The sequence below is a fragment of the Rhipicephalus sanguineus genome, chromosome 6 (assembly GCF_013339695.2).
Source record: "Rhipicephalus sanguineus isolate Rsan-2018 chromosome 6, BIME_Rsan_1.4, whole genome shotgun sequence".
Taxonomy (NCBI): Eukaryota; Metazoa; Arthropoda; class Arachnida; order Ixodida; family Ixodidae; genus Rhipicephalus; species Rhipicephalus sanguineus.
In genome coordinates, this window is record NC_051181.1 from 138,169,125 (window position 1) to 138,196,512 (window position 27,388).

At 41.8% G+C, this 27,388-nt stretch overlaps 1 protein-coding gene across 1 annotated transcript; it reads left to right on the forward strand.

Moving 5' to 3' along the window:
* LOC119396531 (ADAM 17-like protease) lies at nucleotides 1-27,388 on the forward strand. Its single transcript, XM_049417132.1, has 21 exons — nucleotides 1-144; nucleotides 351-492; nucleotides 571-704; nucleotides 795-987; nucleotides 3,173-3,416; nucleotides 5,128-5,322; nucleotides 11,623-11,761; nucleotides 14,137-14,247; nucleotides 14,795-14,800; nucleotides 17,594-17,712; nucleotides 17,796-17,865; nucleotides 18,046-18,178; nucleotides 18,465-18,565; nucleotides 19,287-19,353; nucleotides 20,154-20,227; nucleotides 23,675-23,790; nucleotides 24,413-24,491; nucleotides 25,087-25,175; nucleotides 25,338-25,394; nucleotides 26,272-26,513; nucleotides 27,115-27,388. The coding sequence occupies exons 1-21, from the start codon at nucleotides 78-80 to the stop codon at nucleotides 27,326-27,328; spliced, it is 2,592 nt and encodes an 863-aa protein (XP_049273089.1). The 5' UTR covers nucleotides 1-77; the 3' UTR covers nucleotides 27,329-27,388.

Below are 27,388 nucleotides of genomic sequence, written 5' to 3' on the forward strand. Positions count from 1 at the left end.
TTTTTTTTTTTCCTCAGAATATGTAAACTTCCTGGGAGTGTCTACTTTCGTGCTTCTCGACCGAAACTGCTAGAAGCATGATCGTCTCCCCATGGAAGTCGTTACCTGTGATATGTTATTTAATTATAGCTACTACAAGTCACGGTAAGTAGCATTAAGCGCATTAAGTCCGCGGCAGTTTCTTAGATAATGCGTAGATCAGACTCGTATCATGTCCGACTCCTAGGGTCAAAAAATTTTTTTTGTTTTCACACTGGTTTCTTGCTTTAATTCCTCACGCTTGATGCTTGTGTACAAGGCCGCATATCTCGTTCTCGAGCCAAGAACGGACGTTTGACATTCTTTTGCAGCCGCAAACATCTACGATCAGCTCAAATATTTTGAAACATTGAAGGTCAGCGATCTCAGTCATTCAATCACGAAACGAGGAACGCAGCCAAGCAAGCACAAATTCAACACAATCAAAGAAGTCAGCTTCAGAGCACACGGAAGGTACGTGTATAATCGCAAACGCATGTGTTAGTTTAACTATTCCTTCGCCGGTGAATAAGCGTGTTCGTCTCTGTCTAGGGATTTCCGGCTAATCCTAAACCCGAGCAAAGGTCTGTTATCGGCCCACTTTAAGGCGTACACAGTTGATGGTTCTGGCAACAAAAGACCCGTATGGGTCGACCAAAACCAGTTCTACGAAGGCAGGGTGTTCGGTAAGCGATCATTCCTTTACGGGCTCTCTGTGCGCTGCAATACATCACGGCATCATGATGCTCAAATGTGTCTCATGGCCCTCTCTACAGGGGAACTCGTCTCTAACGTAAGCGCGCACATTGACGAAGGCGTTATGACAGCGTCGATACGTGTCAAGGACGACATATATGTCGTGGAACCGTCGTGGAGGCACATACCCAACGACCATAATGACACCATGATTGTGTACCGAGCGTCAGATGTCAAATACTCCTGGGACCCAACGCAGGGAGCTCAGTCTTTGTGAGTAACTTTTATTCATGTTTTACTTTTATTTGAACCTAATCACAACATTCCTTTCAGATTTCGCTGACATAGGGGTTAACATACTGCATTTCAGCTGTTGGTTTACCATGCAATACCAGCACTGTGTGAGTCATCGGACACAAAGCAAAAGTGGCATGATATGACCCCTAGCTGTCAACTGAGCGTTTATTCTGATACTTGACTTAATAAGTATTGATGACGCATCAGAAGAAAGTGGGAAAAAAGACATGAATTAATTCTGAAGGGTAATGTTAGTTTAGCGCTGTGTTCCGCAGCCTTCATCCAATGTCCTGTCTTATAGCGCTGGTATTTCATAATTAACTGTGGGTTTTTGGCTCTACTTTGTATTTTAACCACTCAAAGGAAAGAAACACAGCATTGCTGCAACAGTATTTTGCTGGTAGGATCAAATTCAGCAGTGTCTTAACAGTCTGCTTTAGGAGGAGGAGGAGGAGGAATAAACTTTTATTGAGACCAGCAATTTGTTTGGCTGGGCCTAGGCCTCCCACGTGGGGACGTCGAGGTCTTGCCTCTCCGCCGCCTCGCGGGCCTGCTGGGTCGCCCAGTCTGCTTTAGGGTGGGAAATAATTATTTTTCTAGGAAATATAGATAACAGGTCAAAGCAAACTCGCATCTGTACTCTATTGACAGGTGTATAAGCTTGCTGCAAAGTGTAGGCTCTCTAAAGAAAATCCCAGAACCATACCACGCATTATGTTGTGTTATCCCTTTGCAACATGCATTATGGTTGACTGTCCATGAATGCTTAAAATTTGCTTAATTTTATGCCAAGGTTCTGGAGACCAAATTTAAAGCAAGTGGAAGTGTTGGAATAAATTATAGTGTATTTCACAGTAATTAAATGTGATTATAATGTAAATAATTATAGAGTCAGTCATGCTATATTTTTCATAAACCGAATTCAATGACCCACTCAAATTACCTATCTGCTAGCAGCGAGCATTTATAAAACGGTAAAAAAGTATTTTGAAATTCTTGCCGAAACGCCCCATATCCAGTGTCTCGTTAAACATAGTACTGCCTTCATCGAAACAATCATACGCAACAAAATATTTCAACCAGAATCGATATATAGAGCAAGGGTAGCGATGTGGGCTCGTTGGTTTGTCATACTTTTCGGGGCTGAGTGCAAAATAACACGGTAACAAATGAAGGAATGTACACACAGACTGGCGCTACTGACAACAATAGTTTTATTTCTGTCTTCAGGTTGACAAAGCAACCTGTTTTGCACACGGCAGCCACCTGAACACTGCGCAGTAAACAAAATCAACAGCTATAACAAGGAAAACATTTTTTTCTTTTACAGGCGAGAAGGCAAAAGTGCAGCGGGCACAGGCAACTGAAAGACAAGCCTCAGCGCATCGTTGGCAGAAAATTCAGTTCTTTTGAACCCAAAGACAGTGAGGGGTTTGCTGATCACATGCGTTGCCAAAATAATCAATTTGTTCAGCTTCAGTTATCAATCTGCTGATTTCAGACTTATTCTTGCTCACGACGACAGTCCCATCAAGGCTAGGTTGGCATTGGGTTTCTAGCACTACACTGCCACAAATGCCAATGCCAACCTAGCTTTGATGGGACTGTCATCGTGAGCAAGAATAAGTGAAATCAGCAGATTGATAATTGAAGCTGAACAAATAGATAATTTCTGCGACGCATGTGATCAGCAAACCCTCACTGTCTTTGAGTTCAAAAGAACTTAATTTTCTACGTATGATACGCTGAGGCTTGTCTTTCAGTTGCCTGTGCCCACTGCACTTTTGCCTTCTCGCCAGTAAAAGAAAAAAAGATTTGCCTTGTTATAGATGATTTTGTTTACAGCACAAGTGCACGTGGCCGCCGTGTGCGAAACAGGTTTCTTTGTCAGGTTGGAGACGGAAATAAACTTATCGTTGTCAGTAGCGTCACTGTGTGTGTACATTCCATCTTTTGTCCCCATGTTATTGCTCAACCCCTAATAGTACGATATAAAGGAACTTTAGGTAACAAGAATGTTTAATTTACCGTTAACTCAGTGTTTGTAGTCTCTTCCTTGCCAATAGTGCAGAGAAATGGCAAAAGTAAGTCGAGTCTCTTAATGAGGACGCCATATCACAAGAGTTGTACTTTTTTTATGCGATAATTCGTTTAAATGCAGAACCAAGTACTGTGGCTATGTCAAGGAGAATGGAAATGCCACGGAGGTTACCGGTGACCTGTCCGAGAACTTGAGCCACTGGAACGACGGAAGCAGCATCGCGTCTCACGTCCAAAAGCGACAGGCGATGGAACCCTACCACTGGGAGCCTGTGCAGACGCGCTGTTCTCTCCTCCTCGTGGCCGACCACCGTTTCTATGAAAACATGGGGGGCCGTAATCTCAAGAGCACCATAAATTTCTTGGTGAGTATTTCTGACCTCTTCGTAGTTGCCACTGTAATTTAGTAGCCATGGCATTGTTCTGCTAGGAGTACTGACACAAAATTTTGAAAGTGAGGTAACTTGTGGGATATATTTGTGTGGACACTCGTGCGTTATCTACAAAATATCAACAGCTGATATAACCGAAAACATACTTAAAATCAATTTTAAAGTGTGTGAAGTGCAACTGCACATGAAACGCACCCCCTCACGATATCGACACCAACTTGTTTCGAATGTAAATAACAACCTGCTAATACGATTGTCTTCAACAAACTTTGAATGCAAAATAAATAGACGTAAATGTGAGTGAAATTTTTTTGCTGCATACTATTTCTGATAATCGAGAATTATAATTTGGTGAACAACATTATAAGAAAATAAATAGCATCACCGGCTAGACCAGCTTCCTGGCAATCTTGCCACATTCTTTGTTTTTGTGTTTGACAAAGCAAAGTTGCCAAAAATCCCCGTAAGAAATATGCTTAAATATGTGTTAGAAATTGCATATCTTTTGTTCTAATGCAGCTATTAAAAATCTACTTAGAGATTTTGAATCTGCAGAAAAAGCTGGATAAGTGTATTAAATTTCATGCCATTCACCCAACTTTTAAAAAATCATTTTTTTAAGACCCACGTCTCCCCTTAAGGACCCTTATTATCTGTAGTTTAGTTGTATTAATTCGTGGAAATAGTCTGCACTGGTAATGTTTGCCACCTGCCAGAAGGAGTCAACTGCGTGGAACTTGCTCTAGCTAGACTTTCATACTGCCAAGTGGTAAACATGCTGGTTCCTAGTGTCAGGCTCTTGGCTGATTGCCTTGAATTTTTCATCCAGAGCTGTTTCAGAAGTGTAGCACTTAAACGATTTTTCACACAGCGATTGCCCGAGTTGAAAATTGCATTCAGTTAAACAGTCATGGACTGGCTGTCTCTTCCGTCTTGATTTTTTTCTCGTATGATACTTGTGGATTTGCGCTTCTTAAGGGGGGACACTGCTCTTAATTTTTTAAAAATTTCTTGATCGATTTAATAAAATTTGCTGAGTTTTTATATACTTGTGTGCAGATTTTTAGAAAAAAAAATATTGCTTCCCAAAAAGCACATGAAATATTTTGTATTTTAGAAACTACACATCATACTAGAAAAATAGCATATTTGAAATTGGCACACAAATATACATAAACTCAGCAAGTTTTATCAAAATCGATCAAGCTGTTTCATAATTCCAAAATCGCCACGCTTGCCACGAGAAGACGCTTGGTAAGTGAGAAAATGCGCAAAAAGAAAATGCGGGTGGCGATGCCACCTTGAAATTTCCTCACCAAAGATCGTGTCGTCTTATATTTTGACGGCATCTTTTACGTCCTACATAGTTCCTAACCAGTAACAAAGAAGTACATTTTCCTCTAAGGGGTCCATAGAATTAACATGCCAAGTTTCAGGAAATTTCGTTGCGCCAATGTCGCCAAAATGCGAAAAAATGCGCTTTGAAATTCAGGATGTCACGTGCGGCGATTTCAGTGCAAAATTTAAAAATGAAACTTTGACCTTGATCTTCTCTTCTATTTATAAACCTATGATGGTGAAATTAACGACATTAGAGTTCGCAGAGTAAAATTTATCAATCTAAACAGACTCATTGTTTCACTTTAGCGTCCCTTTAAAGCCCTGCATGTCTCGTTACGTGCAGATAACCCTGATAGACCGAGTCAACAAGATCTTCCTTGACACTGAATGGCGAGACAGTGACCGCCATCCTGGATTTCGTGGAATGGGCTTTGTCATTCAAGAAGTGATGGTACATACCGAACCGACGCCTGTGCTTCGCAACGAAGTCCATTACAACATGGCGGGTGTTACTTGGAATGTGCGAGACCTCCTGGAGGCAAGTTTTATGTTGGGATTTTTGTGTTGCCTCCCTGATGACATCTTGTAATTACTCATTACCTTCAGTCAGTAGTTATTGCTGCCTTCTATTGTTATGTCGCGCATAGCTGACAAGGAAATAGGGGACGCACACTTCACCTTTGAGATTGCACGCACCATTTCCAGGCTTCCAGTTCTGATGAAAGCACTTTTTGATTCCTGACTAAATGAATGACACTTCAGTGTTTGCTCTGCACCACATTATGATACCAAGTGGCAATATAGATGTTTGTTGTGCTTTGTGAAACCACACTTTTGAAACGAAGCTTATAAAAATAAAAAAATGCAGAAATGAGAAAATGACAGGTATAGTGATCATTACATTAAGAACGACACTTGGACTACCTATTGCGATTTGTTACGTGCCCCGTTTTTATATAACTTGCAAAACTTTTGTTGGTAAACTCTCTTAGCTCGATACTCATATGCAGTTTTGTGAGGCGCTTAGTGGATGCCGTGATCTTGAACACTGCTTACGTGAAAATAAGCGGCCAGTTTTATGTTGGCCATTCCAAGCTGGTAGCTTTCAGTTCTTGCTGCCTTGAGAAGGTCCTAACTAATTATAAGAATGAACCTATCAAGATAAATGTGTCAGTATTTTTTATATTAATAAACTCTTACCTTTAAAAAATGTCATCATGTTATGCTGCATATCTAATTTAAACCCCAAAATATGCTTGTTGATACATTTTTGGAATTGTTCAGGGTGTCTACCAACCTGGAAAACCTGGAAATCCTAAAATAGTCAGGGAATTTTGGCATGTCTGGAAAAGTCGGGGAATTGCCATGGAGTTTTTGAAAAACCTGGCTGGGTCATGGAAACTGATTAATGGCAGTCTGTGGGACCATCAAGAAAACAATTCTTTCCTTTGATCAAAACTTTTGAAGTTTTTCTGCATTTACAGTAAACAGCTAAGCAGGAGTGTAAAAAAAAAAGCAGAGTATACACAGTTGCTTCTGCAGATCACACAAAATATCTCAATTCCCAAGCATGACGTTACTCGCTTTGATAAATTTATTCTTGTTTCTTATGGCCACGACCTCGGCTCGACTTGATGGCATTCTGGTTTTGCTATAAGCACTATGAGCAGAGGCTCGCTGGGCTGGGTCAAGCTCTTTCAGTGGCACTGCAATGGCTGACAGCCTTTGTTCTGCACTCAGTTTATGCAGGTGCCTTGTTCTTGTTTACAGCGAAACTGTTTACCTTTCGTTAGTCCAAAAATTTCGTGGCGTCAGCACGAAACTCCTCTAGCACGTATGTGCCACAGAAATTTGGCAAATCCCACTACTCACCGCAGACGCTCGCGTGCTCCTCTGCTAGCAGACGCGCGCGCTCCTTGCGTTTTGACCTCAAATGCTGAGGACGGGCATTCGGAAAGGTGGACAGACGAACCGACGAACGCAGCATAGCGACGGAAAGAGCGAAACAAGCAAACGCGTGTAACTCCGCTAGCATTCGCTGTAGACTCGTGCTCAACTGCAACGCCACAACTAAATTTCGACCTTTGGGTGGTTTAGGGGCCCTTTAATGATTGAAGGCAAACGGCATATCTTTCTTTGCAATCAGGCATACAGCATAGAGCTCAGTATTTGTTTCAATAAATAAAACCACAAAACAAGCATCAAAACCACGTGATAGATGATAAGGCGCCTGTGAACAATCGGAACATCCTCCAACGCGTTCCCGGTAAAGATTAGGTTGCAGCTGCTTTGCACTTCACACGAGGGCTTCGAATGACGTTAAAAGGCCCGTCCTTCTCCTTGCGTGTGTTTCCCGCTTTCATATATAAAAGGGAGACCCGTCTAGACACACATTCAGTTCAATCTAAGACTGCCATGGATAGACCATGGAAATTAAAGACACCAGAAGAACAGCGTGAATACAATGCTCGACGAAAGGAACATATCTGTCTTGCTGAAAATGGTTGCGGAACCAATCACGGTCTACCACAGCGACCACGAAGCGATTATCACTACCATTACTCTAAAGTAATAATAAAACGTACCCCCCCATCAGCATGTGTGGTGTTTAATACAGCTTCGCTGGACATTCATCTTCACAGGGTGGCATGGCAGCCAATTTTTTTTTTTGCTTCCTGTTTTTTTAACACTCAAGGGCTCGTTTCCTGTACACAGACAGTCAGTTTTCCAAGCGGACTTACCAGTCAGGGAATATGCTCAGAATCATCGCGGAAAACCTGGAAAAGTCTGGAATGTGGAAAAATTAAATTGGGTAGACACCCTGATGTTCCTCCAAGGCCGTGAGGCGTAATGGGGCACGAAACAAAATTTTAAAACCACTTTACTAATAATTGTGAAATGAAATAATTTATGAAATATTCACTTTTGAAATTTAGTTAATGCTGAATAACTTTACAGCACTTGACATTAGTTACACAGACCTTTATAATTCGGACTTCGTACCTGACCCTAAAACTTCATGGTTACCTCGAATGGAGAGCAACCAGAGATTATGTAAACTATATTTTGAGTAATATGGCACTGAAATGTAGGAATGGCATACATATCATGAATGTTGTATGGTTCTCTGAGCATTAGAAAGGGTCTAGTCTATATAGTCTGTGATATTTTCTGAGCAAATATTACAGAAATTCCTGGTTTCATTCGTATAGCAGCACGAATAATCCATGTAAACTGTGACTACTTGTCTAAATTGCCTAGACTTTTTTTTTTTTTTTTGCCAATGGCACTAAGTGTAGCATAAGAAATGTTACGATAAAGTAGTTTCTACTGCCTTTATTAATTTGTAGTTGTCTGCTGGTTTTATGTTGCCTGACTGTTTAGCAGTGTTCCTTAGGGCTCCTTGTCTTCTTCAATCTCGCGGTTCCTCATTTGTTTGTTTTCACTTTTGCGTTGTGTTTCCGTGTAAGTGGCATCATATTGCATGTCGTGCATGTCTCCCTGCACTTGTGGTTTGCACGTTTCTCTGTTTTTGCAGGCGTTTTCCACTAAGTGTAGACCGAGCACTTGCTTGTGCCACCTGTTCACAGACCAGTCGTTCAGTGATGATGGCAATGTGCTCGGGCTGGGATATGTGGCCTCCGCTAACCCTTTCTCCCCTGGTGGCATCTGTGGCACTGAAGGTTGTTGGGCACCATCCCTACTCCTCTCTCCTCATCACCTTTCTGCAACCTCTTTCTTCCTTCCTTTTCACCTTAGCAATATCCTGCATGACACATCGCATTTTTTGGCACTGCCTGCAGTACGGAAAAGTGGAACATCATTTAGTTGGTGTATGTGATGTTGCTACATTTTTTTCTTGCTTCAATTCGGTCTAAGTCAGGGGTCTCAAACTCGCCTCAGCTAGCGGATTGCAGCCACGAAATTTAGCCTCCCGATGGGCCGGGATGGTGAAGAAAGTTAAAGTTGGTGGGGTAGTGGGCAGTTTGAGCAAAATGTCGGCTAGCGTTGCCATTTGAGAGTAGGACTTTCCCACATCTCATGTATGGGTCATTTCTGAACGGGATTTGTCGTCAGAAACATATCGATACTGATTTCCAAAATGGCTGAAATCTGGACGCCGATTCTGAAATATAAAGTTTTTTCATGGTTACGCTTTAACACATGGTGACCAGATGGGGTGTCTCACGAAAAAGATGCCTGAGACCAGTCACATCTGTGTAGCTCATGAACATACTTAAGGAAATAAAATAAAAAAAAGGGACGAAGACAGCCATGTGCGGGCCGGGTGGGCCACTAGCGAAAGATGTTTGAGACCCCTGGTTTAAGTGCTCCTCAACGAACCCTAATGCCCTTTTGAAATGTTCCGTATGCCGTTCCAATAAGTCCATATGATTTTCATAATGTTGTGGTGTATATGCAAATTCCAAATTGATTCCATTAAATTTTCATGACAATACGAAATATTGGACAACATACGAAATTATTGGGATGCATGTGGAATCATTCAACAGGGTGCTTCGCATGTTCTAGATGTGAAAGCAGATATCGCTGCAGTTCAGCATTTGCCGCATGTTTCTGCTTTGGCACGTTTAAACTGGACGGTTATATGCTGAAGCAGTTCAGTGGCTGTGGTGTTTTATTGCTGAACAGGAGGCCACACATTTGATTTGCTTCTGTGACTGCTGCACCGTGATGGATCAAAATATAAACATGTACACTATGGTTTTGGTGGCCCATTGAAGAACCCTTGCTATCCGAATGTAATTTAGATAACTTTATGGCACTTTGTACGGCCCCTTTGAAATGTTAAAATCAATCAGTCAAGCGATTTCTGGCTATTCAAAAAGGCACTACAGCAAATTTTGTTCTTCTTTAGTTTGCAAGCATTATGAGCAGCTTTTTGCATAATACTTGTGTATACGTGACTTTGATTAGTTATTGCCTCTTGATAGATAGAGTAAAAGTGCTCAGCTTCACTAGTTTGCAGTCAAACCATTTTGTCCTCAGCCATTTTTTTTTTGCTTTAATGAAAGAGACATGGGGAACGAATTAAAGCCAACTTCGTTGTAGGAAAATGGCAGCTGTTCTTTGATTTGTTATGACCTTCTCCTGTTAGTTGCCAATAGCATAATTGATAACGATATTTTCTCATGCATATTTCTCATGGAGGTATTTCAGTTGCAAAATTTTTGCGCATGACACGAATGCAGTTTTTGTTTTATGCAGTGAATTGTTTATGCAGTGAATTAGCACTTTTCTTTCTATGTAGTATTTACATAGGGATGGTCAAAATTATTTCACTTTTGAAAGGCTGAAAATTTTCCTTCTAGGTGTTGAAAGAAATGGTGTCGGATGTTGCTGTACGAAGTACTAGTGCACACGAAATAACTATCAGCTCAAATTAGTCAAGGCATCATTTCAGTCTTTTCTTACGAAAAGTGTCAAATTTTTCTTTGTCACGCCGAGTAGCGACATAGGAGTGCTTGAGAGTTTTTGACTAATAGCATGAAGTGGGGTAGTGCAGGCAAGGTTATGACAAATTTCGTTGTTTCTCTGTCACTCACACAAAAAGCTGTTGAATGTTCTGTTGTGGTGGCATACCTTACAAGAGTTTGCCTTCTTTTATTGTTGCGAAGCGTTCTATAGTGTCTGGTTCAAAACTTCAGAGTAGTTCAAATGGTAGTCAAAAGTCATTAAAGTAGCCTGAAATTAAAATGATGTTCCACTGCACCAGTGAAATGTTAAGGCAACCTTGCTTGTGCACTTGCTTCAGGCTTTACTTATATTGCAATCTATGCCATGCGTGCACTTGAATGCTTGAACGCTTGAACACTTCTGGCTTTTGTCCCTCTGCATGCTATGCATTGCTTTCTATAACTAGGGGCCACAATACATTGTGTCAAAGGAAGTTATACTAAATTTCATTGATAAGGAGATCAAAATTGATATGTCGAAGAAATAAATTGGTTCTAATTATATGCGTATGCTCAGTAAGAAAAAAAAAGAAGGCATACATATGTATGCAGCAGCTTAGTTCTGTATACCTCCACCGCATGCGTGAATTCGGGATTGTGTTTCTAGTGTGCTGTACAATTTTTGAATCACGCTTTTGATTGCAGTGCAACTGTAGGACACGCAGAAAAGTATAATGACTACAAATATCAGTGTAAATACGCGAGCAAATGTTGCTAATGAAAAAAAAAAAATTCTGCGTTTAACAAACACCAAGCGTCAGAGGTCGTCGTACTGCCATCGCGTGTGTTTCGAATTCACCAGCTAGCTTAATATTTTACTCTGAACGTATTGCTTGTTGATAGATATACGAGTGTGTGCTGTTGACAGTCTGAATGAGGTGTAAACATCCAGTACGCTGTGTGACCTTGTATTGTTACATGTGAACATTTCTAGCTAAGTTTGTTTGTGTCACAACAGGCTTTTGTTTAGTGTATAGTGTACCCTGTCTGTTCTGACCCTTGGTAGCGAATTGGCGACATACAATAGCCTGCAGCTTTTCAGCATTGTACCTGAAACACAGATTAATAGGTGGATAGAGGCAATGTGATCAAGAGTGGAGGAATAACGGATTGATGTTATTGTTTTGACACTGAGACTTCACCTGAGGAACATTGGCCTGAACATTGCCCTGAACATTGGCCTGGTGCCCTTGAACATTGGTTCTAGAAACATCCGTTGTTTACCCGCTCTGGATCATTACGTGCCAGTGCATATTCACCTGTGCATGTCGGTAACCACATTGCCTCTGACTCAGTTGAGTATTGGCTTGGACTAACTTCACCAATATCGGCATGTTGTCCTCCGCCACCCACTCTGGCAGGTGTTCTCTCGCAGCCTGAACCACCGCTGGTTCTGCCTGGCGCACTTGTTTACCGATCAGAAGTTTGAAGGGGGCATCCTGGGCCTTGCTTACGTGGGCTCCCCTCGCCGCAATTCCGTGGGCGGCATTTGCAGCCCCGGTACGAGCACGCCTTCTTTCCTTCTCTTTGTTTCACATGGCTTCTTCTCTACTCTTTGCTGGGCTGCTTATTTGCGAGTCGGCTGTTGCACACATTACCATTGCGAACTACAGTACCTACTATAGTTTTCATCCTTTGTCACCTGTTTAGATTCTTTAGAAACTACTGTGCAAGCGATGGCAGCCATCTCTAGGCAGTTTTTACAGGGTTTCCATAGCACTCGTGGTGCTTCTATGTTTAATGAAGAGAAAAAGAACATATTCTGTCAGTCTGTAGAGTTTTGCACCGCATGAGTTCGTTGGGGTAAATCTAACGTAAAAGAGCCAAAGAAGTATGCAGGGTAGCCATGCACAATAGTGGCCTCACCCATGTACTTCTCTGTTTCTTTACGCTGGGTTCATTGTTGTGAAGTTCTGATGGGGAACCACCCAGTTCATCATTCTACTGCTGCACATGTTTATAGGGGCTATTCCTTTCATGACCGTGTTAATGTTATTTGTTTTGTTAGAGCTGTACACACTGTCTAAAGCATACCACCCCATAATACCTGAGGTTAAGACTTGCTATAGGGCATGCATGGGAGAGACTGTTATGCTCTCAGTGCTCTATACTCGGTGACAACTTTTCTTAACAGCACTGTGGAAGGTAGAGAACCGAAGCACATGCCTGCTACCGCGCCAAAGAATAGTACTTCTCATAATTTTCTCATTTGCCTTGCTGAAATAAACGCAGCTTTATTTATGATCAGACTCAAACAGTTGCGGGAAGTCGTAAGTAAAACAGTCATTGTTCACTTCGCAAGAATGTGTTCCTTTTCTTTCCATTTCTTAGACAGCATCACCTTTTCAGCACGCCCGTTTTCCAAAGTAAACATGGTGTCCATGACGTAGGGGGTCAGTGTGTGGCCGCAAACGCACTGTTCAGTTGTCCAAGAAAAATGTGCTCATAATATGACAATGAAATGCACACTGAACAATCGAAATGTATCTCCCATTCACATTTTTCATGTATATGTATACCAAAGTCAGCCACAAGGTGCCGTACTACTTGCAGAGCAACACAAACGTGCGGAAGCCCCGCCTCCGTAGCCTTCGCTCCACTGTCAAGATAAGTTGTCGCCGAGTATAGAATTCTTAAGAGGGAAGAATAGCCCTTCCCTTGCCCATAAGGAACATAAGATGGCAAAATTTTTGTGAGTGCTCGTTATGATTACAAATGACATGGCTTGCATGTGGTATGTTGACAGATTGTGTACCCACTGAATAAGGTACTTGTCATTAGGAGCTTTCATTAACGTAGTAACATGCGATTTTGCTTTTGGAGAAAAGAAAAAGATTGCGCATTTTACCAGCTGGGACATCGGACAGATAATAATCTTTCATTTTGTATAAGGTTTGATAGGAAACTACTCGACTGGTTAAAAGCAGATAAATTTATGAAGGCTGTGAAAAACAATTCTTGTAAGACATGGGGAAGTATTCATTATGGTGCTAAACAACATACATAGGTAATATTTTGCCGGCAAACATTGATGCCTGTTGTTACTACAGATAGCAACGTCATGTGCAAAAGGCTATGAAATGTTCAGAATTGTGACATTCTTGTCAATCTGTGTTATTGAAGGCAGTGGTACAGATCTGGATTAAGTTATCTAAAGGAATAATGCCCTTTTGTTTTGTAAAATATCACTGCAGGAGCTGGCATCTCTGCTTGCATATTGCTGAAGCTGTAGCCATCTTGCTTGCATATCTTTCTTTATCTTCTCGCAAATATCTTATCCTTTGACCATATTTTTGTAATCCTTTACAAAAGATCTTTGGTCTTTATTCATTACAAAATCTTATGCTGTGCTAGATCATCCAGTGAGATGTGATGTTTGTTATATATTAAAACTGTAGCGTGTTGCTGCACATGCTTTTGTGGACTATTGCGTGCTACAATTTTCAAATCATGACAAGGCTAGTGTCACTGTTTGCATGTTAAAAGAGCATGGGATACACTTGGTAAGGCTTGTACACTTGCTAATGCTATCGGCTAAAAATGAGAGCATGTAGTGCCCAAGATATTGTTGTTATGCCTAATATTAGTTGGCTTAGACTGCACAAATGGTCTGCTCAAAATCTTGCTTGAAAAATGAGAGCTGAACGATTCATTTATGCTCCGTAACTGTATCGTTGTAATGTCTAATGTCATGATCAGGTTTGTTTAGTTACTTGACAACATACTGATGCTGAACTTTGTATTGGGATCTTGTGTTTCAATATGGCACGTAGATGACTGGTAAACTGTAGGCTCATTAGCTAAAATGTGAAGTTTTTTTTTCTCTTTCTTTTTTATGTGCAAAAGCAATAATTCTTACAAGCATTTTGTGGCAGGTTATGTGAAAAATGGCTACACCTTATATTTAAACTCTGGGCTGAGCACATCACGAAATCACTACGGACAACGAGTGATCACAAGAGAAGCCGACCTGGTCACAGCACACGGTAGGACCTTTTTGAACTATGGCCGTTTCATTTATTTCCTAACTGCTCCTCTAAAAAAAAAAAAAAAAGATTAATGTAGCCTATTTTGAGTTTGTTGTCATTGTAACCACCGTTGAGTGATTCTGAAGCATTATTTTCTGTGTTTACTGTGAGCATTTATTTAACGGTGACATCCGAGATAGGCAAGTTGTGCAATGAGAAAGAAAAGAAAGGAAAAAAAAGAACTGCTAACGTATATCTTTAGTAAATGGTTGTTATGCCCATTGACCATTCAAAGTCTTTACTTAATGACTTCGCATTTCTGAAAGAGTTACTGAGACTTTTGTTTCTGTCTGGTCAATTCGTTTGCTTTGCTATTAGTATGGTTTTTTAAAGTTCTCATTCCTGCTGACAGCAGTTAAGCCTGTCCTTAGTGCAAAATATGATACTAGTAATGAACTGAAACAGTTTCACCCCATGGGCAGCATTCCATGATGTGGGTATGCTAAACATAATTTTCTCTCTCTCTTTTATGTATTCCTGCATCTACTGCTGTTCCTTAACTCAGAATTTGGTAAGTGTGACCTTGCTACGTTCTCCTCATTTTTGTGATCTGTCAGTTAAATTTGTTTATTAACAAGAACAAAGGTTATATGCAACATGCAATTGAAGTAGCTTAGTAAACAATGTTCACTAGAAAAGGTTTGTGCCATTACAACTTATTAGAGTCAAACATCTTGTCTATGAGAGTATTTCTATGCAACATATCTTGTTATAATGGTCACACCTGACCTTACACAGCAGTAATTTCACTATATCCTGTACCCACATGCTGATGTCGACGAATGAAAAAGTCCCAGTTAAGTATATGTGAAATCAGCTAAAACTCAAGTGCGATGCCCTTGGTAGTTAGCAAGAGGCCTTGTGTCGATCTTGATCACCTGTTAATGACTTACTGCACGGATTATGTGGTATGTGAATGAAGGTGAAGTACTGCTAGCACATTTTTCCTTATCAATGTGCGATCATGATAGATCGCATCTTGTCTTACTGGCTGTGGGCAAGCCTAGCCAAGCTGTTGGCCAATTTATGGGTGCACCTTCAGACATTGCCATATAAGTTGCTCTTGCTGGGTATCAGACACATTTGCAGTGATGGAAGTGCTGCTCCAATTGCTCCAAACTGCTCCAAAAGAGAAATGCTGCTTTAAACTGTGATTATTGTTTGCAACTGCACCAAACCTTCTCCAAAATGGCACTGAGAAAATGAAGAAGTGGAACAAGGCAAGAACTGTGTGGTCAACTCACAGGCCCTAACGGAACCGAAAACAATTCGTATACTATAACCGTGAAATGCTACTAGTATGCGGCTTTAATGGCTCTGATCTTATCTATGCAACAAGAACTTGCATATCAAGCATATAGCTCATTTAGCTGTTTTTTTTTTCGTTTTCAACTTGACATGCACACTATTTGGCGAGATGTGAAAATGATCGAGATTGCTTTGATCTGGCACTGTTTATCAACTGCTCCTTCAACAGTTATATGGGACTGTGCTTACATCTATAATGTGGTACTTGGCTTTACTGCTTTGATCTCATTTCTGCCACAAGTACTGGTACTTTAAATATATAGCTCATTTCACAGTGCATTCGATAACGAACCGATTGTTTATTTCTTGCAATTTACATTGATGATTACTACGAAATATTTTTATGATAAATACTATTTATGAGACACTTTGGCAGTGCTTCTAAGTCTAAGACTTGTATGGCATATTTTGCCATCTGCTCCTAAAACACCAACCTGCTCCAAAGTAGCATTTTTCCTGTTCCGAAAACACTTACTGGCTGCTACAAAACAGTACTTTTTCTGCTCCGAAGACTGCTCTAAAAAGTAAAAAGTCGCTTCCATCACTGGATTTGCTATTGTAATACCTACTTTGAGCAATGAGTAAATGATTATTAACTACACCTTAATCGATGTTTTCTGAGACCTAGCATTTTTTGTTTCATTATAATAGTACAATACTCACTGAAGTAAAGCTTAAAGGGGCCCTGCAACACTTTTCGAGCATGCTCAAAAAGCGCTGCCGATCGGTAGTCGAGGCTCCCGAGAACACGCGAGCCAAATATTACAGCGATGCGCACGGCATGGAATTTACAATAAATTCTCAAAGTCAGCTGAAAATCGCTCCCTCTTCTCTCGACAAATGATGTATTAGTCCGCAAAATATGACGCGATTGTCGGCAGTTCCACCATTGGCTGATGTTATAATCACGATAACACCCTCATTATTACTTTCGTTGTTAATTTTGAGTTCAATAAGTAGATAATATGTATGTTTATATTCTGTTATCGCGTTAAAAACACCGCACAAACATTAATATTAGCACTTCCGGTCTCACCGACAGCTCGTCTGCTCGTTGCGTGGTTCCGTTTTCTTCGCCATGCGCAGTGCCGAAAACGTGAATATTTCTGTGCTTTTGACCATCGCCGGTTGCCGTTGAGAGTGGCAGCCGTTCGAGTGTTGCCTCGTCAGCTGAGAACTGCATCGTCAGCACGTTCTCACGACCGACCGAGGCACGGGCGCAGCGTGTCTCCGAAAACAACGCTGGCGTCCGGTAATGGCGGCGCTTCGGGGTCGTCTGCCAGTGCCGTCTTACGAGGCGGTGTATCGGAGTATGGGCCGAAACCGATCTCAGCTGTCATTCGTTCCAAACGAGCGCGCAGGTTTGCTTCCATGGTTGGCAGAGCGATGAAAACACTACGGCGTTCGAGGTGCACACCCAACATTACCAAACCGACGCGCAGTTTTCAAGCACGCGCGATATCGGCTCCGCTCGACGAGAACGACGCAAGCCGACCGGAAGTGGCGGCACAAACCACGTGGTTGCGCCCAGACGTCAGAGAGAAAGAAATGAAGAAAAAAACTCCGCCGGCGCTCTTGGGCGGAGCCTCGCTCCTCTGCGCTGCCTCCCTCGACTCGCTGCCTAGCTTTCCGCGCGCGCGCGGCGTTGAGTTGAGGGAGAAAGCTGCGGAACGTGATCTCTATAATTTGGTAACACCACTTAGACTTGACGGATTCGAAAAATTTTTGCGGCTTATGACTCGTGAAGAGTCATACGTCAATAATGAGACTATTCCAATATAACTAAGAAAGATGTTGCAGGGCCCCTTTAAAGTTGGCTGACCTTGTTATAGGTTTACTAAGTTACAGTTGATCATTTTTTACATCTAGCTCCGTTATATGGGAGGATCATTGTATTAAATGACATCATTTGCCATAAACCAATCTTTATTACCTTCACTTAGTCATTTCATAGCAGTATCAACATTTATATTACATGTGAGACATGTATACACAGGTCACAACTGGGGCAGTGAGCATGACCCTGACCTGCCCGAGTGCTCACCGGACTCACAGCGAGGTGGATCGTATTTGATGTACACTTACTCTGTCAGTGGCTACGACCCAAACAACAAGGTCTGTGTTTGTTTTGCAATAAGTGCGGAGCGCATGCAATAGTACAGTTTATTACAGCCTGTTACAATTTCAATCTCTTGCAGAAATTTTCTCCGTGCAGCGTACGTTCAATTAGGGCAGTTTTGCTGGCTAAGGCGAGCAAGTGCTTTTCAAGTAAGTGGTTTCTTGCGTGGAAATGCTGTTGCATGCACATGCACAAACAAAAAACAAAATTTGCCCCCTTTTAACTCCTAGCCTAATGAATGAATGAATAAATGAATGAATGAATGAATGAATGAATGAAATATTGCATTTGGAGGCTGTTCTTACTATGTGCTACTGACATTTTTCCAGAGCCTGAAGAGTCATTTTGTGGAAACTCGTTGGTGGAAGAAGGAGAACAGTGCGATGCTGGCCTCATTGGGAGTGAGGACAGTGACCCCTGCTGTGATGAGGAATGCCGGCTTAAACCCAACGCAAAGTGCAGGTACATTGACCCTCCTTTTCTGTTATAACAAAATGAATGCTCTGTTTTTGTAGTTAAATTTTCTAGCTGCGAGCGGTGGTGCTCTTACTGTAATAGCCAGATTGAATTGTGCTTTGCGCCGATTTTCTGGCCGTAAAACTGAGAGTGAATGTTCTAGAAGCATGAAATGTATTTAGAGTCCAGGTTGCGCATACCTTTAACGGCTGTGTGCAGATTTCATGAATTCCATTTTCTTTATCTGTATCCACGTTTTTGCACTCAATTTTTTCATTTTCCGTTTTTCTAGTGACAGAAATTCTCCCTGCTGCCGAAACTGCGACTACTCCCAGAATAACGGGGCGCTGTGCCGTGAGGCACAACCCAATGCTTGCAAAAATGAAGCCTACTGCACATATCCTTTGCTGCTTTGCTAGTACATGTGCGATTCTTTTGCAAGTCATTTTGTGCAGTTTATCTGCTATTTGTGTGCACATGGCTGAAGAAAGTACTCTTTGCTATCTGCAGCGTTTACTAAATTTTCTTTACCAGTTAGCATGCTTTGTTTCTTATACAACAGCAGGCTAGAAGGTTGTTTTTTTTTTTGGCTCTCCTGAAGTTGCCAAAAGCTGGTCTTGAAAGACTGAGAGACTGCTGTGGATATTTGCGGGACATGCTCTCGACGTCCCACAGTGTTCTGTGAATGTCAATTAGGCAGTGCACAAAGAACAGGTGTTCTGTTCTCTTTCTTTTAATAGGCAACACAGGATTGCCTATTGTATCAGCACATTTTAGTCTATTGATGTTGTTCTAATCTCATGTCTTCGGAGTTGTAGCATGTATAGGTAAGAATGTTAGCACACTAAAAGAGCCTTTCAAGAAGTATGACAGCATTGTAGCCAAGAAAGCCTAGGCAAGCCCTATTTTCTTTTTATTCTTGTATATTTTCTTCTGAAAAAAAAAAAGGGAGTTGGTAAATGGAATCCTTGAGCTTCCACTGCTGGTTCTTCCAACACCACTCATTTAGTAGTGTGCTTTTTCTGGCATTGTATAATATCTTTTAACATATGTTGCTGTTAGCTGTGCAAGAGTTCTGGAAGCTAAAAGTGGACACTTTTTCTTAACAACACGCGCACTGGTAAATCAGCTGAGTGCCCTCCGTCACCACCGCAACGGGATGATAGCCCGTGCTTGGACAAGTGAGTGAACGTTTCCTCTTGCAAATGTTCTTATGTGAAAAATAGCAGTGTGAACCAACAATACGAAATTGACTTCACTAGATGCTGAATATGCTAGTGCTTTGAAACGTCACATTAACAGAGTTCGCTTGAATGGAAGATTTAGCACCATGCTGAAAAGTTTCATTTGAACACACTCAGCACAGTTCTGCTGGTTTCTCTTAATGTTTTGTTGATACAGCAGTAAGTGCAGACACATCTGTACTGATGGATATTGTTTCCTGGTGCTACTATTTCTTCATACCTGCCAGGTTTCTTGACGTACATTTCATAAATTAAAAAAAATAAAAAAATGCTTGGCTAGGTGAAGCTTAAAAAAAAAGCGTGGGCCATTCCTTTCAGCATACCATCTCCATACCTGAAATGAGGTCAAAGATAAACAGAAATTTCATGGCACTCTTTGGCCTTAATGCCCTCGTACCATTAAATATTATCAATCAATCAATCAATCAATCAATCAATCAAATTGCTGGACAGGGAACGTCACTGGAGCCAACGTCTCAATCTCCACCTCTGAAGTATTTAGCCTAGTTTCATTCATGTGTGCAAAGCAGTCATATGGGAAGCGCCATTAAAGTTAAATTATTTTCTAGAATGTGGTTTTTGGACGGGTTTCACAGTAGTTTACTACTGTTCGCCGAAAGCATTCGGCAGTTTGAAGCGATTTGAAGCAAAAACTGAACAGAGGTGGTATCAACTATGCCAAATGTATGGTTTGTGTGGCATCTGTAGTTTTATCCCACATCTTCTTTTATCTCTAGGGGCAAGTGCAGAGCTGGGGAATGTATGCCGTACTGCGAGACAAGAGGGGAAGTCTCCTGTATGTGCGACACAGGTGAGTGAGCACTTTTCAAGCGAAGCTTGTTACGAGTTACAGATTTCGGTGGCAGCAGCGGAATTGTACTAAAAAAAATTGGCCGCGTATCTGCGTGCTTCGCTGCAAATGTCGTGTAAAGACGATAGAAGAGGCGCTGTGTGAGATATGGATGCCATCTGGCAATACGTCGGGAAACATGAGTGCTGTGTTGCGTGCTGGTAGTCCCGGCGCAGCAGCAGGCGAAGACCGGCGGTGACCAACGCGACCGGCGGGGACGCCAACCAGCCCGAAAACGCGGTTTGGCGCGAAGCGCTGAAGCAGAGAAACGTCCGCACTCAACGAGTACTCTCCACACACTCTTTTATCTACACGTCGCCTGGGTAAAACAGGAACGCCAGAGCGGCGCCCACAACCGGCAGCCTGAAGGCCGCCCACAACGCTGCTTTTTCATTTTTTAAATATTTTTTTTCACCTTCTTGGCCTTCTCAAAACTAAAGTTTTCCAACACCAACCCATGGCATTCGTACAGTGCAATACATAACCGAAACCGAAACACAACAATGAGCTCGTGCGAAGGGCACGGAGGAAGGCAAATTTCAGGGCAGTCGCATTTTCAGCTTTGTTGAAACAGCGCTCACTAGACGACGACGAAGTAAAAGAAGGCACAGGACAGGCGCTGCCTGTCCTGTGCCTTCTTTTACTTCGTCGTCGTCTAGTGAGCGCTGTTTCAACAAAGATGAACGCATACCAACTCGCTCAAGCTTCCATTCTTATGCATTTTCAGCGCAGCTTAAGAAACTAGGGTCCTTAAAATTACGTATGTATGCATTTTCTATTAAAGGAACACGCCACCTAATACTTACCTAGTGATGTTGCACCTCAGATATGCATGATATTTACTTTTTGATCGACAACGTTCACAAGTATGAACAGCCGTACCAGTTCAAGACGGCTGGCCCTTGGGCAAGTGGTTCAACTTTGGCCGCGTGGCTGAATCGAGGGACGTGCCGACAAACAGAAAGACAGACAGACAGACAGAAAGACAGACCAAAATTTCTGCGTTTAAGTTCCCCAAGAAAGACTATCGTCTTTAAAAACTCGCTGTCAGTTAGTGTCAGAAATGCGGCCCTTGAAGGTGCGCCAGTCACGTGTGTATTTGTATGCGCCATTTTCCAGTAATCGAAGCTCTTTCCGTAGTGGGCTTTTCGGCAATCGGCCGTTTCTGACATGGCCATCTGATCCCTTATCGAGGTCACTTGTCGTTTCATGGTGCCACATTTCAGTATTGCTTGAATTTTAATGCATGACCATCATTGTTGCCTTTAGCAACTGAAGTGTTGTGCTGCTAAGCATGCAGATGAAGGTCCCATTCCCGGCATGGAGGAAGCAAAAAGTTAAGAGGGAGTGTTGCACAATGAGATAGAAAGAAAGAATAGAAAAGTAGTAGATTAGGCATGCACACACCAAGCTTCATTTTCCACCATTGCCCCTGTAGGGTCAGGGCTCCTGAATTTTTGCAAAAATGTTTTACCATGAAGAATTAAACGCGAAATTGGGAAGAGCCGGTTTATATGGTCATGTTACCATTCTTTAGCTGCATCGCATGTCGCCCCTGCAGGGTCGTGGAGTGTGTGCACTCGGGAATTTTACGAGACTGGGACCTTTGCCTAAGTAAACTAGGCATATGCAAATATTTGAGCACTTCGAATATTCAAATGAATATTACAGTGTTTGAATTCACCTAGACATGAAATTAAATTATTTGAAATTTCGAAATGTGTGGGGTCTGAGCGATATTACCGCCGCTGCCCTCGGAACACACGGAGACAGTTCACGCGGTCGGGCAAGAAAACGTGGAGGTTTATTAACACTTCTTTACATATGGCGAGCTCGCCGGCCGAATTAGTGACATGTAACACGTAAGTAACACGCTGAACTTATGAATACTGGGAAACAACACGCACACTCGAGACAATGTAGACATGCAATACAATATAACATAATACATAGATAAGACATAAACTAAGATAACATACTACAATACAAATGCGAAGGCGGCGCCGCAGATGCACGACTCACCACGAGGGCCCGAGGGCAGCGAGCCGCGGTACCGTCCCTCGGACCTACCGCGAGGAGACGTCCATCCGCGCGCGCTGCCACACCCCAAAAGAGACTCGCTCCTGTTTCTATGCGCCGGCCTAAATTCGCGGCGGCGATGCCGGTGCCACCCCGCTAAACTCGGGTTACAGCAAAGCGCATTCCTGGCCTTGGACGAACGTCTCCGCTTACGCAAAGCACGTGCGTTCCAAACACAGCGGCGTGCCCAAGCTGCGGCAGTCGCCTTTACAGGGGTGACATAGCACCCCCACAAGTGTTCGAAATGAACAAGTAGATATTAAACCGTGTGTAACTCACCTGTAAAAGTGGTTTCACTGCAGCGTAGGAGTGTTATACTGTGAAAACATCTATCTAAAAAAACCCGCACTGCCGCGAAGCCCCACTTCAAGATTAAATGAGCATACCCCCACATTGATTAATTATTTTTTAAGTTTAAAAGCTTGTTATACGAGCTTATATGCTCTAAATTTTTATATGTAACGTATTTTACCAGTTATCACTTGCATCCTACTGAAATTCAAATCCTGCTACTATTCAAAGTTGCTTCCAATTCAGTTTAAAAAAAAAAAAGCGATATTCACACATGCCTTGTTCCAGATTTTAAGAAATATTGTCAAGATTAGTTGGGTCATGACAAATATGCTCATTTTTATAATAATATGTGATATATACTATTCAAACTATTTGATTTGATATTATTCAGCCAAATCACTATTCGCTTGGAATTTGCTTCAGACCTAGAATTTACTATTTGTACATTGCTATAATGACATTTGCAAGGTGTTTTGTGCAAAACCAGCTTGCACACCTATGCGTACCTGTAAGCCAAGCAATTGAAAATAATAGAAGAATTTTGAGGAAGTTTATTGAAGGCTTTTACATTTTGCTTTCTTTTCAATTCACTGCCATTGTTGTGGGTTTTGGGACACCGCAGTCCTGTGACAGTATACTAGGCCTGGAGCACACTGCCCTATGAACAGTTCTGATTCTGAGTAAACTACTGTGTGAAAGGTAGTAGTGGACATGAGGGTCTTACAGGATGAAAAGTATTGTGCCATCTTACTACTAGTTGTCATCAACTGATAGCAGATAGTAGTTACTGTCTTAGGTAGGCCGTGGAAGCAATTTTTAAATGCTGAGCACAGCTGTATTGATTCGCTACATAACTTATTAATTTTTCTTTCTTTTTATCTAGTTGATCACTTTTTGAAACAAAAAGCTTTAAGAGATGCCTGAGTGCAAGCTGTGATTACAAAATTGGAGGGAAAGCAGCGTTAACATCATTGCACGTTGGTCTAACGATTGTGTCAAATTCTGCTCTACATGCCATCTTTCGCCAACTTGCAGAGGTGGACGCTTGCAAGCGTTGCTGTCGACCTTCGCACAATGCTACCTGCAAGCCAACAGAGCCAATGGAAATACTGAGAGACGGGACGCCATGCATACACGGATATTGTGAGAAGGTCAGCTCTTTGTTGCATCGCACATTATCGCACAGAGGAAGCCCACTGTATTCTTATTGGCATGCACAGCATGTAGTGGCTTTGCCTGCTCTGCCAGTGATCTTGCTTTGTTAGTGCATACTGTGGCCAATGTTCATGTATGGGCCTCAAGCTGAATGTGCCAGGAATTAAGTGAAAGCTCTGTGTAACAATTTATCCAACTTTATATTCCTGGAGCAATCACTTGCTTTGTGTAGGGTCTCATATTTCCTAGCTTAAAAGACACCTTGTGCAATGTTTAGTACTAGACAGTAGTCATAAAAAAAATTCTTATTGTATCAGACTCAAGCAGTAAAAACTTGAGGTATAAGGGAAATCCAACTGTAGACTTATTATGTACCGTACGCATACGTATGAGTAAAAATGTCTAACTTAAAAACTATGTATGCTTGGGTAATAAACTATTTGACTGTATATTCCTTAGCATTGTAATATGCTCTAAATTTAGTAATGTGTTATGTTTCTCTGTGCAGTAATCATGTTTGTCTCCCATAATTGTTGTTCAGAATGAATAAATTTATTTGATTGCTGAAATCTTTGTAACAAGACTCCTGTTGTTTTTGTTTGCTCTTTGTGAACACAGGGAAAATGTGAAAAGACGGTCCAGGACATTGTTGAAAGGTTCTGGGATATTATTGAGGACATTGACATCAACACAGTTTGTAAGTATTTTTTTTCTTTCTTTACTCTACCTTTTATGAAGTCATTGTATGAAGGATCCAGACAATTTTTTTTTAATATTCATCAAATATTTTTCACTGTCGTAAAAGCTAGTATAGTTCTTCTGGTGGCATTGTCAGAAGGAACGACAAATACTATCCGCTGTTCTTGAGTGAGTGAGTGAGTGAGTGAGTGAGTGAGTGAGTGAGTGAGTGAGTGAGTGAGTGAGTGAGTGAGTGAGTGAGTGAGTGAGTGAGTGAGTGAGTGAGTGAGTAAGTGAGTGAGTGAGTGAGTGAGTGAGTGAGTGAGTGGGTGAGTGAGTGGGTGAGTGAGTGAGTGAGTGAGTGAGTGGAGTGAGTGAGTGAGTGAGCGAGCGAGCGAGCGAGAAAAAGTGTATGAGTGAAGTGAAGCAAAGCTCAGTGTTTACCAGTGCAACAGCTAGTGGTGTCAGATATGACTAGGTGCAGCACACTTGGTGTAAGACTCTTACAAGAATGTTAAACTTGGGTGCCTTTATAACAGCTCATAGGAGTCTGACTTCTTTCTTTTTTTTAGCGATACTAATGTGAGTGCATCTTGTTTTTTCTTTTATTTCAGTAAAATTCCTGAATGACAACATTGTGGGCACTGTTATTGTGGTGTCCATGATTGTGTGGGTACCTGGAAGCTGTCTTATAAGTTACGTGGTAAGCATTGTGGTTTATGGCTGGTGCATGCAGCATTCTGATTTAAGACGACTGCACTTTCTGTGACTACTGTCCGCTAAGATACCATCAGTTTTTTCTTTTACATAAATTTTTGGCGTTCTTTCAGGCTCTTTTAATTGATCTCCCTCTGTTGTGTTCCAGGATCACAAGAGGAGAGCGGAGCATGAAAAGGCCAAGAAGACTTGCCGGAAGCGTGATGTGAGAACTGCCTGCTCCTTAGTTTTTATTTAGTTTTTAACATATGCTACAAGTGTTTTATTGAGGCTGCTTGTGTTGAATTGATTGGAGGGTTGCAATAATTTGAATAATTCATCTGAAATGAATATCAATTAAACAAAACTGTTGCAACCAAATGTATGTTGTCAAGCGTCCTATACCATTTCCATGTGATTCATCCATATGCAACACTTTTGAGCAATGTGAATAACTTTTTATATGTGCTGCAAATGTTTTATTGATGCTGTTGATATTTGATTAGAAGGTTTCAATACATTTTGAATAATTCAATATTTGAAATAAATATCAAAGGAAGGAAACTGTTATAATCCAATGCATATTGTGAACTATCCTATTACCTGACTTCTTCATCACTTTTTCATGTGCAAAACTTTTGAGCAATGTCAATAGCACCTACAGGACCGTGATTCTTGTCAGGTGTAGAAATAATCGTAACTTCCCAGCCACGTTTCTTCTTGAGTCATGCATTATCCACTGGTATAAGTATGTACGACCTTTTAATAATTAGGCTTACTCTGTGTGCATGTGTGGGCGTGTGCACATTTCCCTACTGTTTTTTTTTTCTTCAGCATACAAAGTCGACTTATTATAAGGCATAGTTACATCATTTCGTCTTATTTATGCAGGCAGCAGAAGATGTATGTGTGTGTCGCTGGATGTGCACTTTGTCACATTTCTTTGTATGCGGGCCTTCTATGCTTTATTTTACGAGTGACTTGCTCCTCCATCACTTTTTTTAATACATTTTCCTTCGTGCCTTCGGCCTCTTAATGAGAGTCATGCCAAGTGGTTATTTCTGTACTCTCACGCTGCTGCTGCCACTTTCTCGATTCCACAGAGCCTTCAACCGTTTCGTCCGCCATCGGACAGCAGCGTCAAAGTAGTCCACATTTCGCGGCGGCAGCCACCTCCGCAGCCAGAGCCACAGCCGCAGCCTCAGCCACAACCACGGACACAGCTCCCTTTGCAGACGCCATCAGATGAGCAAGTGCTGGCTCCAACACTGCGGTTGCCGGGTCGAGCTGCACAAAGTTCTGACTACTGGCAATCGCCAAGCTCCTATGCTGGCTCAGAAAGAGGGTAAGCTGCCGATTGAATGCCTAATGATGTAAGTGGAACAAGCTTCAATATTGAATCATTTCAACGTGTTAAGAGCTTAGCAGATCATGCTCATAAAGATATGTTACTTGTTTGAACTGCTTTCTGGCTTTGTAGTGTTTTTTTTTTATTTGAGCCCGAAAATGTAGAGGTATGAGCAGCTGCTCAGAACATGTGACTTCCTAACTGAAAAAGAACTGTTCTTTAGGGTAACTTCTGTTCTTACACTATATACCTATTAGTGATACATTTCTCTACATAACCAAATGAATCCAATTTGGCTGTGCCTAACAAAGAAATGATTCCCTCAAACAGTTTCCCTACCTTCGATGTCTCTACCTAACTGTCATGAGGCACTGACTGTTTGAATCGGAGAGGTTTTCTTGTGATGTTCTAAGGCTAACGCTGCAGACAATTTAGAACCCAGTGACCTCCAATTTTAACCACTCTTTGACTAAATTAGTGTCTCTTAGTAACAGCAAATCGTTGCAGAGATTCAGAAGTGGAGATCTGTCTTGTAGCAGATGGGTGAGGGAAGTGTAACAGATGGAACTTGACCAAATTATGTTTGCTCGTGTTTCAGCGGCGTGCACCCATCAAGGTACGAGGGACGCCTCTACGCAAGGCCGAGCAGTGTTGCTGAAGGTGGCAACTACAGCAGACATGACCCATCCGACTACTACCACCACCACCCTCTGCACACGCAGGGCTACGGGCGACAGGGTGCGGCGTCCGTCTCGTCTGATAGGCCTGGAAGCCGGTCGAGACAACACATCGAGAACTACACGGCCCTGTAGCTTAGCAGTTGTTGTCGTTATCATTTGCACATGCCCACCTCATAATTTTGGTCCTTGTTT